General features: G+C 41.1%; 1 protein-coding gene across 2 annotated transcripts in view; it reads left to right on the top strand.

The window, feature by feature from the left end:
* Positions 1–2,471: 2,471 nt before the first annotated feature.
* slc24a4b (solute carrier family 24 member 4b) overlaps positions 2,472–17,720 on the top strand; it is a 36,024-nt gene continuing 20,775 nt past the window's right edge. Inside the window, exons 1-2 of one of the 2 annotated variants that reach the window (XM_085246401.1) lie at positions 2,472–3,405; positions 9,652–9,759. In XM_085246401.1, coding sequence (XP_085102527.1) covers positions 3,243–3,405; positions 9,652–9,759 — 271 coding nt within the window. In that variant the 5' untranslated portion in view covers positions 2,472–3,242. The remainder of the gene's footprint in view (positions 3,406–9,651; positions 9,760–17,720) is intronic. The other variant, XM_085246400.1, reaches the window with a different exon arrangement.

The raw sequence follows: 17,720 nt of genomic DNA, 5'->3' as shown, positions 1-17,720 counted from the left end.
GTAATGCCCTTAAAGAGTGGATTTAATCACTGAATCAAACCAGTGAATAAACCACACGAGTCATCGCAGCAGTAACGGAGTTGGAAGCCTAAATGAGCAACGCTGAGTCAGACTGCAATTGTTGTGCAACACTGTAAACACACTTGACATCAAGTCATTAGTGATCTGCAGAGCAAGGACATGACACACGCCTGGCATTAATATCAAAGCCAATTTTTCACTATCTCTCCGTGACTAAAACCACAGTTCACACACGTTATTATCTCTGCTGCAGATCAGGGGGCAATCGCTGGGTCCTGTAGAAGGCAAAGGAAGCCATATGTATGTTTCACCGAGGCAGGGAGTGTACAGCAGTGGCTAAATCTCTGTAAGCAGGCCCTGGCGCTGCTCCCCGATTGCCTGCCTGCTGTGCGGGCAGGGGCCTGAAGGGGACTAATCCCTTGGCATGGGCATGAGTCGCACATGTTGATGTGTACGGGTGCATGCAGAAGACCCAAGCTGCAGGATAAAGACAAGACCTGGCAACAGATTCAGAAAGCCCCAACTAATAACCTTCGATCGCCTTCCATGCTTAACTAGCACCCTTCACGCATCTTGGATGCTTCTTGGAGATGACGTGAATTGTTTTTGGAATATGGCCTCGTACTGTATGGACAGGACAGTCCTGGTCTTACATAACTCTTGTCTGCTGGAGACTGTGCCTGACTGCGAGGTCTTTGACTATTACATGTGGCTCAGTTTTTGCTTAAGTGGGCAGCCGTGGTGATGGTAAAAAGTTGACATGCTGTTTCAGCCCTGTCAACCTGTGCATTTTGATGGCTTTGAGAGTGCAGCAGCTTTCCTGTCTGTTATCTTGGCAGCTAAGGTGACCTGCAGCAGGCCTGGAGGCAGCAGCTGGAGCAGACTGTGCTCTGTAGTCTCACAAGTCCTCCAACAAGAGTGTGCTGTTTATAATTGGAGGGCAAGGTTGCACTTGAGTGTTAATGAAACAGTGGTTATTATCTTTCTAGCAATAAACACCATTGCCCTGCTTATGCTTGTATGGCAAAAAGAAAGCTTGTGCCACCAGGGTTAGCCAAGCTTATAGTGTACATAACCTTTTACAGTGACAACATTTAATTAAAGATACAGATTAAGCTTTTATTCACTGTGTACTAGACCTAGGTTGCTGTGTCTCACTGCTATCAGGCTTTATGTTAAGCTAAGCTCGTCATCTCAACTGACTTTATTATTTCACTATTTCTCAAAGTGTGGGGCTGTCTATTTCAATTTTTTCTACATGTTCATGGAATCATCATCAGCTTCAAATTCAAAGTAAATTAAACATTTAGCTGTGGGAAGCGACTCAATTATTCTAGGAGCAGTCTATAAATACAACTGGAAGGCTCTTCATTAGTGCAAACAGCAGGGTGGCTCACCAACACAACCTCAAAGTTGAATATATTAATGAGAGTTTAAACTTTTGAGCCAATAACTTTGAATTTCGCTTTTCTTTGAGCTGCGTGTGACAACATAAGTTATAATATCTGGATAATAATTTGGTGCACTATCCTAACCACAGCATTAAATACCTTTAGATTTAAATCTTGAGTCAACACAGATGCCCTATATGCAAGACTGCTAACTATCAAAGAGCAATGATCTTCAGTGAGTGCTTTATGCCTTGCCTTCACTGTAAGCTGAATTCCAGTTCACTTCCAAATTTGTCATTTAGTTTGATTTTTGGTTTATTTTGTATTTTTTGTATGCTAGGGATAAAACCACAAACGTCACAGTTATTAATTTTGCTGGTTTGCAGGTCAGACCTGCTATGCCTCCTGAGCTACTGGCTCTGTCTAGATGTACTAGCTACATCTAGACAGAACAAGAGGTAAAGAAGAGCTTTGAAATATCCCTCAAGAAGCCTGGAGAACTATTCCCAAAGAATACCTAAAGAAAGCCTACCTACAAGAGTTCAGGCTGTGTTTTCTTATATATACTGTATTTTCATTTATATTTACACATTTCGAGAAAATCCTTCACCTATTTCCCATTCTTTTAATAAAATATAAAGATATGAGGGGTAGCTCAATACTTATGCACAGTGCTGTACATGTGAATGCTCCCCATATTTATGAGAAGCAAAAACCGTTATGGGTGTTTTGGGCACAAAAGCAAGTTTAAAAAAATAAGAATTTATTCTGTATTTGTGGATGTTTGAGAGAAAGAAGCAGAAGATCCATCACCTCACTTATTCAGGGTGGTGTCAAAATGAGGACAGCAGGTGACTTGCAGGGCAGTTATTAAAGGGGCTGTGCCAGGGACCCAGAAGATATTAGATTTGGTTTCATAACACAGCAGTGTTGGGATAGGATAGGGGTTTTCTGTGTAGGCTTTCTTTTAAACAGTATGATTGGGCTTGCCTACTCGACGGTCAAATAATGTAAGAGATCGCGTGAGTTTGGAGTTCCGCGTGATCAATCAGCAGCTTCCCGTTGTTTCTAAAGTGGACAGTGAAGGAGGAAGATTTTTTTTCCCCCCACTGGCTGTTTGCACATGCAGTACTCAGGAAAGTTAAAGGAGCACGGTCTCGATGGAGGGGATGAAGGGCACAGAGTAGGAGGGAAGCTGATGGTCCTCTCTCATTATCAGCGCGGTTTTCCTGCACTGAGGAGGACTTCATGCGGAGGGGGAGGCGCCCAAGCGAGGCAAGCGGCACGACTGCTGCCTGAATTTAACAATTAACCTTGATGAACACTGATTGCTTTCACTTAACAGGCGCAGGTGCGTGTGGTTTGCAAAACGGCGCAGCTGAGCGATTCCACATTTGTGACTGAACACTGACGCATTTTATGCTAAACACAGAAACTACAGGCTGCCACGGATAGATAATAGCAATTGCAGCTGATTTTTTCCCCCTCTTTCCACGGGACAGGATGCAGGTTGCAATAGGAACCCATCCGACACACGTCCTTTTGCAGAATCCGAATTCAGGGGCGCCACTGAACTGATTTGGAGACATATATCGGAATTTGACCGCCTTGTCATTGTCCATTCACCAGTCCCGGGCAGCTGAACGGCATCATCTCAGCATCCGAGACAAGAAGGGGGGAAAACCTTCCGCTTTACTACTCTCCATTTGCGCACTGGACGGCTTGAAATGAGGGTCACATCCCGGTTGTGTTCCGTGTGAAGAGGCAAGCGAGGTGGCAGTTTCTTCGGCTCAAGGACGCAAAAAGTGGCCGCCGGCCGAGGTGCGAAGCATGGAGCAGCACGACACTGACACCGCGACCCCCTCCAAAAAGACAATAATTGCGAAGATATTTAAAGTTCGCAAGAGGAGAGAGATGTTATTCGTGCAGGTCTGCTTTATCTGCAGTGTCCTGTTCGTAGCGTGGAGCATGTCGGCACTACTGACCAAGACAGGTGAGTGTGAAGGGATCCACCGGGGTGTAGAGAACAGAGGACGGAGCAGAGCTGCTCACAGATCTGCAGTGTAATCATGCACCCCGAAGATCTGTCACATGAGCACCATCAGGCTTCAGTAGCAAGGGCATGAGATCAAAATATGTATTTTTTTTCAGACCCTAAATGCGTATTTGTTGCCTTTTATCATTTATTCATTCATACCCGTGTCGTTTCCATGGAAAAAGAATTTGGCATCCGCTGTTACCGACCCATCACACTCCCTAGAAAGTCGGCTTTAAATATAATTGCGGGACATTTGAGGGGGAAAAAAGAGAATCTGTTCAGGCGTATACACGCGTCTGTTTGACAGTATATGCCGCAGTGTGCGCGCCGTGGCTTTGGCACGTTTTTGAAATTGAAAGCCAGGCTCATAATTACGGCACACGCGCACTCCATGCATAACGTGCACACTTCAGAAAACATTCCGACCCCAGTATGATCGCTTTTTGCATTTATGCCCTTTGTTCTCAGAAAATCCTCCCACCCTCCTTTTTTTTCCCCTTCTTCTTCTTCTGGTGCCAGATGTATTGTCGATCACACTACATTAGCGCTCAGGATCGCCGTTAACGCTGGCATTATCACGTCTGCCCCTGGGCTTCACACACCATTGCTCACACCGGATCACGAGCATCATTACGCTCCCAGGTTCCACATGGCGATCGAGGGATGCCGATTTTTACGCAGAGGCCACTGATTATGACTTGGAGGGGAGGGGTGGAGGGTAAGCAGCGGGGATGCGTTATCTTGCCGGATGTTACAATATTCATAGTTAAAGTCTGAAGTGTGGGCTGAAACAAACCATTTAGATGGCTGCTTTTGTGCTACGCAAACACACAGACTCCAAGCTACATGCCCTCCCATTCACACATGTCAAAACTCCGCGCAAACACTGACACGCACAGCATCCCACACAGCCACACACGGTTATATAATCTAACCGCCAACCTTGACATTTTACTGGTGAAGAATATCCGACACACCACTGGGATCATGGGTTAACTAGATGGGAACACACCTTCAGGCCAGTACTGTTCACAAGGAGGGAACATCGAGATTGCATTCAGTGCCAAAGGGGATTTTGTTAGCTTTTTTTTTTTTTTTTTTTTTTTTTAATCGCAAAGGAGACTTGGTGCTCCATTCAGGACTTTTCACATGAAAGAAGCGGGATTGCTGTGCTTCTAACGCTGTAAGCCTCAGCGTCAGATCCTGTCGTGAGATCTGTCCATCTGAAACCACTTAGTAATTCCCAGTGCTGAAAGCAGCTGTAAAGTCACCACAGCTCCTGCCTGACTGTGGATCCCTAAAGACATATCAGGGAGTTTTATTAATTACGTTAAAAACAACAAGAGGCTTAAAAGATTATTCTGGAGCGATATCATACAGGCTGGTGCAAATCTCTTATCTCGAAAGACAGGCTCTGGGAGACAAAGTAAGCTCCTTTTGGTCACCAGTGGCTTCCCCTCTTTTCATTTAATCAAGTTTGCCTGACCTACACATTAACTGTCCACATGAAGGCATTTGACAGGAGGCTTCCTCTTGGGTTTCAGCCGTTTTGACAAGCAGCTGCATCCTTGGTGGTGGATAGTGGAATTTCAAGGTGACATGCTTGATGAAAGGGGGGTATGAAAAAGAAATTTCCTTTTAGAACGAGGAGACCCAAAGCTCAGCATAACTAAATCTGTCTAATTCAATAGCTGTGCCCTTTCTCATATTTCAACAATCACAACAGGGACCAGCATGTCTCATGTCACAGGAAAGTCTGTGTGCTTGCCATCCATTTGATTGATGGCAGTATAGGAGTGTGATGAAATGCTGAATGCTCCAGATGGATGGGATTTGATGTACTACTCCTGAGTTACATCTTCATGAAGAGGGGTGGGGCGCAACATGTTGTGGTGTGTGTGTGTGTATGTGGAAACCTCACATGGGCGAGTAGAGCAGGTGTTTTGAGAAGCAGGGCTGAGCTCTGATAGGTAGCTGCAGAGGGGCTGATTGTGCTGGATGCGTATGTCTGTGTGTGGGTGTAAATAACCCGGAGACATTTTTGACTAAAGGAATGTGAATAACCATAAGCATTGTGAGCTTGATGGATGGCTGTCCTTGGTCGATCTGCCTGGATAGAGGACATTACCACAGTGCTATTATTGTCTGCGTGCTCAGCTAGAAGTGAAGTTATGATCTTTTTTAATTCAATTGTATCCATTTTGGTTTTGCCTAAAGTAGCTGGATATCCCTAATTTTAGAGAATAATTTTATAAATCTGAGTTCACTTTACAGTACCGATCACAATGAATCTGTATTGACAATACACATGGTTTTCAAAAACCATGAATATCAACGCAGTGATGCACTAATGGCAGTTGTACTGTTTGTATGCTACACTACATTTTAAATTCAATTACAATAAGAAACAAGTTTATAGAAACATTTTTGGCTGATAACCTTATTGCTACTATTTTCTTGAATTTTCTGAACCTATTATGATTGTGACATCCTTAATTTACATGTTGTATGTACGTGCACAGAATGACAGATGTGCTTTTTCATATGTTATCCAACATAGTGTGTTTGAGAGGGTTAGCAGACCTGAGACAATCTGATAAATTGATTTTAAAGAAAATAAATCAAGTTTCATGTTGTGCAACTGATTTGGTGGGGCTAATGTTTGGAGACAAAAGAAAGTGGTAGGAAAAGATCATAGTAGGAGTTAAAATGAGTTTTAAGGTTATTGATTTTCCTGGTAGCCATGATAAATGTGGGTAGGGGACTATCATTAAGACACTCATTGTGGACTATTTGTTTAAAAAACCAAAAACAAAAGAGAACTCAAACTGCAGCCTCTTGTATTAGCATTTGATGTTTTGTGGCGGAGTTCATCCACCACAGTCATTTTGTATCAACTGGTTTTTATATCCCCCAACTTCCTCCTTTGCTCCTCTCATTTACTGCTGCAGCCAGGGATGGGTTTTCTTACTTAAATGTTGTCTTTGGTTCATTTGACACTTTATCAGTAGCGGCATGGTTTTTTTTTTTTTCTTTTCTACACCCACTACTCATTTAGTCAAACTCTACAAACCTAGTGTACAGCGTCCAAGGCCACTACTGATAACTGATAAAAATTTTATATCATATCACAACATCTTGACTGGATTCCTAAATAAGAATCGCTCAAGGCTGGAATGCTTTCTGGGTAATGGCTAACTAATTGATTTCTAGCAGCTCTAATGTAAAATCCTCTTTTAGCCACTCAAGATTCGTTGACCTCTTGACCCTGTAAATGTAAAAATAAACTGGCATCAAACATTAGTTTGGTGTAGTGCCTGAATAATGTGACAAACTTTTATACTGAACTGCAAATGAATTTCTTGACCTGCATGTTACCATCAAAGTGATCAACTTTAAAATTTTGAGAAGGAACAGGTGGAATTGTATTTAAAATGTAAAAATCTAATTTTTTAGCAGCTTGAGCTGTTTAAATAAGTAAAAAATGCTTCCTTATTGATCTCAGACCTACAAAGACAAATGAAGTGATTACTGGCTCATTTGCCTTTCAACCAATTTCTAATCAGCCTCTTGAATTCATGACACTTCCTATTAACAAACTAACAAGGATTAATCGGGGGGTACTGCCAACCTTAAAGAGCTTCAGAATGTCAGAACATGAAGATTTAAACACAGAGAATAAGACAATCAAAACAGGTCAACTGGGAGAAGGCGATGTAGAATAAGCCAGCAATGTTGTGCAAAACAAAAGCTTGCATCCTTAGTTTATCCCACTGCCTCGATGTACTGATAGAATCATGTCTTCACTGTTTTCTTCTTTTCAGATGCTTGGCACTGAGAAAGCATGTTGAACTGCTTGTGCATATGCACATACATGCAGTTATCTTGTTTAGGCTTCCAAGAATCATTGGTCATAAGACTTAATAGTTGTGGTTAAGTGATTCCACACAACTGAAACTGCAAATTGTATTTAAATCTTATGCATACATTTCTAAAGGGTAAAATTCTCCAGGTCTACTGGAGTTTGTGTAAATCTGAAAGTTCAGCCTATTCATTAATACAACATTAAAAAGCAGTTCTTGGCATGAAATGTCCACATGTTTAGTGTCTGCAAACTTCAGACTCTTCATGTTCTACCCTGATATCAAATTAAACCATGTTTATTTTAATGCGAGCATTGCTTGAAAAGAAATCCAGCAATAAGGGGAGAGGCAGAAGGGGAGTGTAACCATGCTGGTTAGTGAGACGGAACAGGTTGGAGCAGTGACTGGAGGGTTTTGGTCTTTTGGATTGGAGAACTGTAGGAAGCAGCTGCAGTTGCTTTGTGTACAGTCTGTTTGTCAAGTGCCTGCTGATCTTCAGGCTGTCTAACTCTACTGGATTGAAAGTGGCAAATAATTCTGTATCACTACATTGGAAATACAATCTAGCCAGGTAGAACTGTTTTACAATGGCAATTGGAAGAGGGTTGTGGTAGGAAAATGTGAAAAGCTAACCTGCACTTGGGTTGAAACTAACTGCTGATGCAGTTCTTGGCTCAGCAGTACTTCAGTGTCCTTTAGCTTTAAAATTTAGGCTAAATGGATGGTGCAAACTAGTTATCATAATACTAGAATTTCAAACTCAATGCTGAAACACTGGAAAAATACTTTATACCATTTCAACACCATGGGGGAAAACAACTATTCTCCCATACTGTTATAAGCCATTAGTTGCCATGCTAATGATAACAGACTGCTAATATGGCTGTCAGGTAACAGTTGGCTAACATTTACTTGGTTTACATTAATATATGCCACCTCATGTTAAAATTTCTAACAGTTTAATACTTGACTTCTTCCTTAAAGTGTGGGTTGCTATTATGAACATTCAGCACTAGCGGCTAATAACTAGCTGAAATGATTAGCTGCTAGTGGTTAGCATTGTCACCACACAGTAAGACCATCTTGGGTTTTAGTCTCCAGGGGCTTTTCTGCCTCTTGCATGGTTCTCCCAATGCTTGCATGGGTTTCCTCCCAGAAATTTGAGACTTGTATATTAGGTTAATTTGTGATTCCAAATTTCCAGTAGGAGTGTGACTGGTTGACTCTTTAAACCATGTGGTAGACCCACCGGTCACCTTGTGCAGTTAAGATGTTTGAGAACCACCTAACGTTGGATAAGAAAATGGACCGGTGGATGAATAGGTTTGATAATCAGATCTGAGTAGTGCACTGTGTAGTCTAATTTGTTTTAATCTAATAAAAAGGCAAATGGAGTAATTATCTGTAAATCTGTTAATCGGTGTTATTTTTAGCACTTTGTGGACTTCTGGTTAAAAGAGTTAGGGGGGCTTAGTACACATGCAGTTTGTTTAAAGCTTAAAACACTATGTTCTCTCCTTTATCTTAAACATTACTTGCTCGGTGTCATAAAGATCAGTAATTAGACTTTGGTCATGGAGATCATGTGAATCTGCTGCTGTACAGACCCTGTCCCAGTCATTGTGTGATCTATTACTCTAAAAGAGTAGGTCTGTTGACAAACGACTGGTATGAATGAATGTAGACATTACTCCTTGTGGTATTTTTAGTAATCTGCTCATAATCGTGTAACAGTAGAACTACTAAATCATCATGTCGTCAGTTACCACTTTCTCACTTCACCATTTTATGAAAGCTGCAATTTTAAAGCACTGCTAAGCTTGTTATGATTTTTACATAATAGATTTGTGACTGCTATTTTTTTTCTTTCTTTCTTCCCCCTCCTGTTCTCATTAGAGGCTTAAGAGCAGTTTAATGAAAAATTACACTCTTTCCCCCCCCCTCCAAAATATAATGGCACAGCTACATTTTGATGCGTTATTCCTCCTGCGGCGGTTGCTGCTGGATAAACATGTCATTTATACATGAATAAAAACTTTTAAGGGATTAAAGAAAAGCAACCTTCTTTCGGGAAATTGCACATAATTCAGAACATGGGTATTTTTGGTCATTGCTCATACTTTGTGTAACAGCAGCCATGTTGGGTTTTGTTGCATTTTTGGTGTGTGTGTGTGTGTGTGTGTGTGTGTGTGTGTGTGTGTGTGTGTGTGTGTGTGTGTGTATAATGGACTTTTAAGGTCTTGATCAAAAGAGGATTTAAATAAAAAGTTGTTATTAGTATTTATTATTACTATTATGTTAATATGTGATAATCAAAGCTGTTTCAATACTGTTTCAGGCCATGGGATGATTGTGGAGGGACATCCCGACCATGAAATCTGGGGGAGACGGCTAATGGCTTCAGTACCAGAAAATGAAACTGAGGAGAAGAACTGTTCAGCGCCAGGTACACCATCTTGGAATTAATGTTTCTCCTTAACAATCCATTGTAATTTTTTTTCCTTTTAATATATTGACAGCAATGTTTTCATGATCCTCAGTCAAAGCAGGATGTTCTTTGAGAACAGAATGTCCTGGAAGATTTTGCTTCTCTGGCACAAATGCTAACTAAACTACTTGATGACATGGATGAACATTTAGCAGATGAGGAGCCTTATAGTTTCCTCAGAGATAAACGCAACTACATCTGAATCATAATGTTACGCCAGATCTGCTGGATGTGTAAATGGCCAACTGTTGGATCTCATGTTGCAATTATGAACAGTGAATTTATCACCTAATAACAAGATAACACTTTTTTCTTTTGCCAGTTATATTGTTTGGCTTCATTTATGAACACAGTGAGATCTTGACAAGCGAGTCTTTATTCAAACGGTGGAACTGCAAATTAATTCTGTTGAACTAAACATTTACATCCTTGAGGCTGATAGTTCTGTTGCAGCTCAGAAGATGTAGTAAATGGGCTTTACAGCACCTAATATATCAATAGATTAGCATGAAGACATCTGGGAGTTGTGGTATTTCTCAGCTGATTTTCTGCTTTTAATTCACATCTCTGCTGGGTTTGTATTCGGATGCGGTTTAGATCACTTGCACAGTAATAAGCAACAAAAGGGCTATTAACAGCGTCGGGTATTGATTAGCTTACATCATCCTAGGTGTACTTAAAGGAAGCAGCACTCTCTTTAGATACACTGGAGTATATGCTGACTCTCTGCTGAGATCTGCATTGTGCTGCAAAAAGATTTACTGTTTTTTACCAGAAAGTTATTGATTTTTAAACGGTACATAAACAGTGATGGCAATGTCACGAAATGGTGCATTTGTTTATTTATTTCCATGTCATTTGAATTGCCTCAGTCCTGACTAGTTTGCTCTTCCCAAACACTGACTCACATGAGCGCTCTGTGATTCTGAATGAGTCAGTGGGAAGAGGGGAGCCATCAAAGACTGCCAGGGTTGCACAGGTTTGGTCCATTTTGGCCATTTGTTGCATATATACACTTACGGAGCTGTGATTAACTGGCTGGGCAGGATTTGGGGACTAGCTGTGCTTTCCGTTACTAAACTCTCAAATGTCTGGAAATGCAATGGTTGGATTTTAAAGCCTTAAAAGTAATTGCTTTGCTACATACTGGCTTTTGTCTTTGTTTTGTGTATTTGTTGCACAGAAGTTGTGACACTACGGCATAGACAATTTGGAAGTAATTTCAAGTGTGATGTATGCTCTTTACTCTACTGCATCACAAGTGATCCAGTCAGAGCTAACAGGCTATTACTTCATTACCGGTCACAGCAGGCAGATCCCTCAGAGATTATCCAAATCATTAGTGTTGCAACCTGCAATTTTTAGATGTAAACAAACGTTTTTGCACCAGTCACAATACCAGACAGTTCGCTGTGGTTAAAAGTGCTAAATAATGTTGGAAGCCTTTCTTTTGCCTTTTTGTTTTTCCAATGACTTCCACACTGGAGGCACCTGATGACTGGATTTGACATTCCACACATTTCTCATCGGCTGGAGTCCTCCCTATTTTCCCACCAGTGTTCTGCCTCGTTAGAGTAAGCTGATCATATGACTCTTTGTTCTTGAGTCTTTGTCTCATGAATAATCCTGTCATAGCTGCTAAACTTCAGACCACCCTGGCTGACAGGTTGCTCCAATGTTGTGGGCAGTGTGGTCCTAACTGTAGCACGGACAGACTTTACACAAAGCTGAGCATTTGGTGCACTCTGGCATCAAATTTCAGAAGGTTCTTAGGCTGCAAGCTCATCCCGAGCAGTTCAACCCTGTTCCACATGAGTCAAGATGCTCTGTGGTGCCCATGCAACCTTGCACTATGACATTTGTATGGATGACTGCAAGCTCGGAGGTGGTGACAAACTCCATTAATTTGAGTATCAATGAGTATCAAGACTCTTGGGATTCCTTTGTAACTCATTCCAGCTTGATGCATATAATTTGTCTTGATCAGAACATAAGCTTTTTGTAAGCAAGCTCAAATGTCTGTCAGTGTAGCTCTAACCCACACTTGAAGTCTTGTCTCACTGATTACAGTCCAGGTTTCCTCCCTTATGACTCCAATTAGGTTTTGTTGAGTTTCACATTCATTATCCAATTTTCACTGTAACTAGTGTGATAATTATTTAATGTTGACATGAACTCTCAAACTTTAAGAGAAACCTGCGCTCGTATAGATGATTCTAAAAGGGTCACCCACTTTTCACTATGCATGCTATATATACTATATAGTATACATTCAGTACAAACATGGCTAAAAAAATGGAGAAATACAAGCAAATGGGGTAATTTTTTTTTTTTTGGGGGGGGGGGGATTGACAACAGTTAACTTGGATCAGTCCACATTACTCCATCACAAGCGTCTTACCTGACAATCTCAGGTTTTTAACGCCTTAATAGGATTTGTGCAAAATTTCAGGTCAGTAATGTTAATTTAATTAAACACAAACATTGTAACATCTCATACTGCAATTCTTTCCCCCCCTCCATATCCAAGCTTTAAAATCTGTGCAACCATTCAGGGTGCCTTTTTCATGTTAAAGGCTAAAGCAAATATAAATCCCCTACCATTAAAATTGTGGTTTCGACAGGTATGTACCTTTAAAAATGGCTTGATAATGGAATTTAAAATGGCCTCTTCAAATAACGAATGCTGGGGGGGGGAAAAAAAAGTCCTATTTTGTAATTTGACTAAAATTGAATAACCCTTTTGTTTTGTTGCACTTGTCAGGTTGAGTTTCCATAGTGCCTTCTTAGTGAGGAATCTCTCTTAAATAATAGCCTTATACCAGTCTCCCAATAAGGGAAGCATGTGTTTGTGTCAGATCTTTGCATTTCTGCTTATTCCTCGCAGATGTGTTTTCCAGGGCTGCTCCTCCAGCAGTGGACCAGTGCTTGTACTGGAGCCAGGACTGGTACTTTTATTATTATTTCTAGAGGCTTCTGCTTTATGCTGATATTGTGGAACAGATGATACTCTGTTCACTTAAATGTCTGTTGGTGGGCTGCTTGGATTACTCTCTCTCTCTGCCATTTTTGGTCTTTGCCTTTTCCTCATTAATTCTGTGATCACTGTGCTTCACAGGGTGCTAATGCTGTTTTTGATTGTCCCAAGTGCTGCTAAGGCAGCACAAGTGCTTGTTTTATTAGGCGTTCAGTAATAACTCCAGGCAAATACAAGGTGCTGTCCAAACTGCTTTCTGGGTCCATTCTTGATTAGAAAGCATCCTTCCAAGCCACAAAGAACCAAATGACTCAGTTTCTGAAACAACATGTGAATAATCTTCCAGCTATCACATGCAGATCTTGAGTATTTCCTGTAGCTGTCCCATGACAAATGAAACAAATGCACTCCTATTTCTCACCCACATATGAAGAAATGAATGACTGGTTTATTTCAGGATTTAAATGTTTTATGAGCTCTTTCAGGCTGTTATAAGAAACGTGATCAGTAATGCGTTGCCTGAAAAATGGCTTACGGTTGACTTGGTGGTGGGAGAAAAAGAATTGGGTTATACACTCATCTGTATCCCGTTTCCGAGTGCTTATGCCAACTTTAGAGCGCACAAAATGGGAGAGGGAGCAGAAAAGCATAGCTAATGTTCTCTAGGAGTAATAATTTGGCTTTAATAAACATGCTACTAATGCCCTTTATTGAGAACTCCCTCTTGAGTGGCGTGATTGTCCTGGTTGAAGCAGATGGCAGCACAAAAGTGGAAGTGAACAACAAAGAAAAAGGTTCAAAATGGGTTGGATTATAGTTATTTTGATATGGTACTAATCTGCTCACAGACACTGGCCGCACATGTTTCACGCTAGGGATGAAAAGCAGGGGTTGGTGAGGGGGAGCTGTGACTGAATCTATATTGCTAAGAAGTAGCAGCGTCACCGTGTAAAAGCTGCAGCCTTCCCTTTTAGTGTAAATGTTTGCTAGTGAGAAGAATCTGAGTTCTCCTGCTGGCACAACAATTTAGAGGCAGGAAATTTGGCGGGAGCATGATGGGTGAAGCTGCCAGTGAGTAAAGGCCCGTCCATGTTGGATTGCTGGTTCGTCAACTCCTGGGAAACACCAGAAGGAGGCTTTTTAAAAGGGAATTACACAAGTGGGGATTATGCCACTGTGCATAATGGAAACTGACCTCACTTTGGTTCTCGTTTGCCAGCAAATAACGCAACGCAGAGGAGAGGCACGAGCACCTGCACAGAGCAGTCTTTAGTACCGTGCAATTCAAACACATCTGACCTCCCCCTCCAACTAAATGCATTTTCCCAACTAAATGCATGTGTTCTATATCGGTGTCCCCTTTAAGTTGTCAAAGCAGGACTCTGTGAATCTGCTGCACCAACAATTTGATTATTAAAGGCTCGGGGCAATTCATGTTTAAAGCAGAAGTGTAATAGGTATGAGAGTATGCTCATGCGGGTGAAAATTGCATGTGTCAAGCTCTCACACAAACGAGAGTGAGAGTGCTTCAACATGTGGTGGTTCAGCCTGAGAAGATCCTAACCTAACAAGGATAATCGGGGCATGTGTGTTCTGGACAAACAAGCAGCTTCAATTTTGTTTGTTGCTGTGTGACCTGGAGATTTCTCCCATAGGTCGTCCCCGTGATGTTGTTGTCATGTTTACAGGACTGAGCTGTCAGCTGAGTCATGTCTGCTGGAGCAAGCTAATTATCTAATGGGTTAATAATGGCCCAGAGAAATCACTCTCCTCTGAAGAGTCTCTTGACTTCTGCGCTCTCGTGTCAGTTGTAGTCAGCTAATGACCTGGCTGGTCCGTGGGTCAGTACGCGAGCAGTGACAGGTCTCACCAGGCACTCTGCCAAAACATTTTGCACGCGTCAGATTTTAATTCGGTTGTATCGCATTTAATAGCCTTTTGTTTTTCAGAAGTAGGGCTATTGATAGGATTATAAAACAGACCTTTGCAGGGCTCCTTGTCAGTCTTGCATCTGTAATAGGGTGTTTTTGTGTCCAGAAGTGTTGGGTGAAAACTGGCCTGCTCTCTGCACTATCCTGTCAATCATCTCTCTGGGACAACAGAAGGCACCCAATACTGAGCTGTGTTATGTAACAGCACCATGATATCTGGAATATTACCAGATTATGGAATAGTAATTGCAGAAATGCATGAGTTTCTACCACATTCTGGCTTTAGTGCATCAAAAAAACTGAGATTCTATGAAGGGGAGGTTTGCTATATTGCACGTCTTGAAACTGTAGACTGTGAATAAACCATAGTCTTGAATTTATCTGGTTCACAATGCAACCAAGGTTAAACTTGTTTGAATAAAAGCAGGGCTGTACTGAAATTTTGAGGGTCGAGAGGAGGGCTGAACATTATGTTTAGAGATGCGCTGACCTGCTCATGTGCAAATACACCGATGCCACTTTAGGGCAACGTAATGTTAACCTCATTAGTTGTACACTGAGTGAGCAGTTTGGTAATGTATGTTAGGCTAGGCAAAGATGACAAATGTGATGCAGCCAGCCGTCTATGCTCTGTGCAGGAGTGAAAAATGGTTCCTTAAACCAACATCAGCTTTGCAGCAAACACTGGGGAATTGAGAGAAAATGTACAGCGATGATCCATTCTGCGTTTATATTTAAAAAAAAAAAAGAAAAAGAAAAAAAGACAACAGCACTTACGAAGGAGATTGCTCTCGAAGGCTAGCAGTTCTCAGAGCACTGGAATCAAAGTATGAATTTCCTTGCTGTCAGCCACATTAGACCCCATACCAACACAGCAGCATCAATTTTTTTTTTTAAAAAATTTTTTAAGAAGGCATATGAGCAGCTTGTTGAAGAGCATTTCAGTCCTCAGCTGATGTTTATACCAGCAGTGCTTGCCCAGTGTCTCACGTGGGACCACATGCAGAGCTGTTTGGAGGTTTGCATGCTGCTATGCCTCATCAGGTCTGTTTGATGGCTTCAGATGTGGTGCATTTCCAAAAAACAAACAAACAAAAAACTCTTCATGCTGTGCTGCAGCATGGTGCTAAAGACATGACTGAGAGAACTGGTGATGCTGGGTTCAGTTGTCTGCTGCAGGTTGCTGACGACCTCCAGCTGCTTGAGTATTTTCTTCAACAATGTGAAGTCAGCTGGGTCTATATTAGATATACAATGTAAACATAAAATTTTGTTACAGTCAGAAAGCAGCAGACTGCTGAGTGCCTTGTTTGACACAAGGCAATCAGTACTTATATTGTTTATGAGCAACTAATCACAAATCAACCTACATTTTCCATAGAATAACATTTATATATCTGCAGCTAAAAATGGCCAAATTTCTGGAAGATGATAACCTTGTGACTACATTCATTTAAAAAAAAGATAAGTTACCCTGGCCCAAAGCACAGAACTGATTTTTTTTTTTTTTTTTTTTTTGTGTTTTTTTTTTTTTTTTAAATGGATGAAGTGAAGTAAATCAAGAATAATTAAAATAGTTAAACGGTGAAGCTGTAAGCTGCAAACATCGACTGATTCTTTGATTAAAGTCATAAAATTTGATCTGGAGGTAAACATTCTATATTTGCGGTACACTTTAGTAATCCATCACCCCAAGCTGCTTCCTCATTTTCTGTATACATGTATTTAAAAACAAACAAAAAAAACCCCACTTTCTTTAGCTGTGGTACATATTTATCATTCTATTTTTGGACCTCATTTGAGAAGGATCACTAAAGCAGTGTGTGCATTGTCCCACTCTTGTATGGACATCCTGTTCTGGCCTTATATGGGAACTGGCTACGGAAGCATGTTTGCATCCTGTTTGACCTCTGCTGTGAGGAGACGCAGACGAACCCTGCAGACACTGTCTGCTCATATGTTTACAGGGACTGAGAGGTGACCCCTGCCTACCTGTCATCTCTGCGGTCACTGTGCCAGCACCCTTTTAGACACCTCCATTTTTATTTTTAATTTTTGTAAACGCTCTCCGTGCCAGAGCTGATTTCATATTTAGGACACAGTGTCACCAAATAACTACTTAATTATTGACTGTTTCAACTGAACATGGAAGGACTGGGAAATTCACACCTTTCCATGCTTTTCAGAAGCTTAATGGGTAACCTTCAACAGCTAGAATGATGTTTGTAGCCATAAGGCATAAGTTTGTTTTCAATCACCTCTAAGGCACAGCTGACAAATCCTGTAATTGATTGCACCTTTACTCTAGGCAGCCAGTTTTCCGGTGCACTTCATATGCCATATAAAGCTGTCAGAAATGAAATGAGCTAAAGCTTCCTGACATAGTCAATGCCACTGTTGGATTTCAATGCCACCTTAGGCTTTTCATTATACATCATGTTAGTCTATATTACACTCTAGGTTAATCAGTTTTTTATTATCATATATACTAATCTAATCGGGTGCATTTATCCAAATTTCAAAATCTACAAATCGAGGTTTGATTAATTTGAAAGTAGTTTATTTGGGCCATGCCTCTTTTTTTCATTTTGCAACTAAAGGGAGCTATTGTACGACACACCGATGCATAATGAACCAACATTACCAGTCATGTGATGTAATTAAATGAAAAGAAGGAAGCACGCAGTTGATTAAGAGGTCTTGGACTGCATCCTGCACAGCATTTGATTTTCCCTGTGCACGGTTTCAAATGCTAACTCAGTCACATGTGCACACAATAAAATATCATTGCAAAAAGATGTCTGTGAGATTGGGACAGATGCATTGACAAGTCTCAGGTGAGCACTGTTCCACTTCACGACTCCATATGTGACAGGGGCCCGAATTTTGTCCTTATTTTCTGCTCTACACGGCATTGTTCTGCAGGCTTGGATTGTAGTGTTTTATTTTAACAATACCTGTTTATTTGGATTACTGAAGGATAGAGCAATGATTACTGCACTGCAGTAACC

This window comes from Mchenga conophoros, linkage group LG15 (genome assembly GCF_057382185.1).
Source record: "Mchenga conophoros isolate Kocher_MC1m ecotype Shallow Benthic linkage group LG15, M_conophoros_male_GT1.1, whole genome shotgun sequence".
NCBI lineage: Eukaryota > Metazoa > Chordata > Actinopteri > Cichliformes > Cichlidae > Mchenga > Mchenga conophoros.
This window is presented reverse-complemented; position numbering and strand designations above follow the sequence as displayed.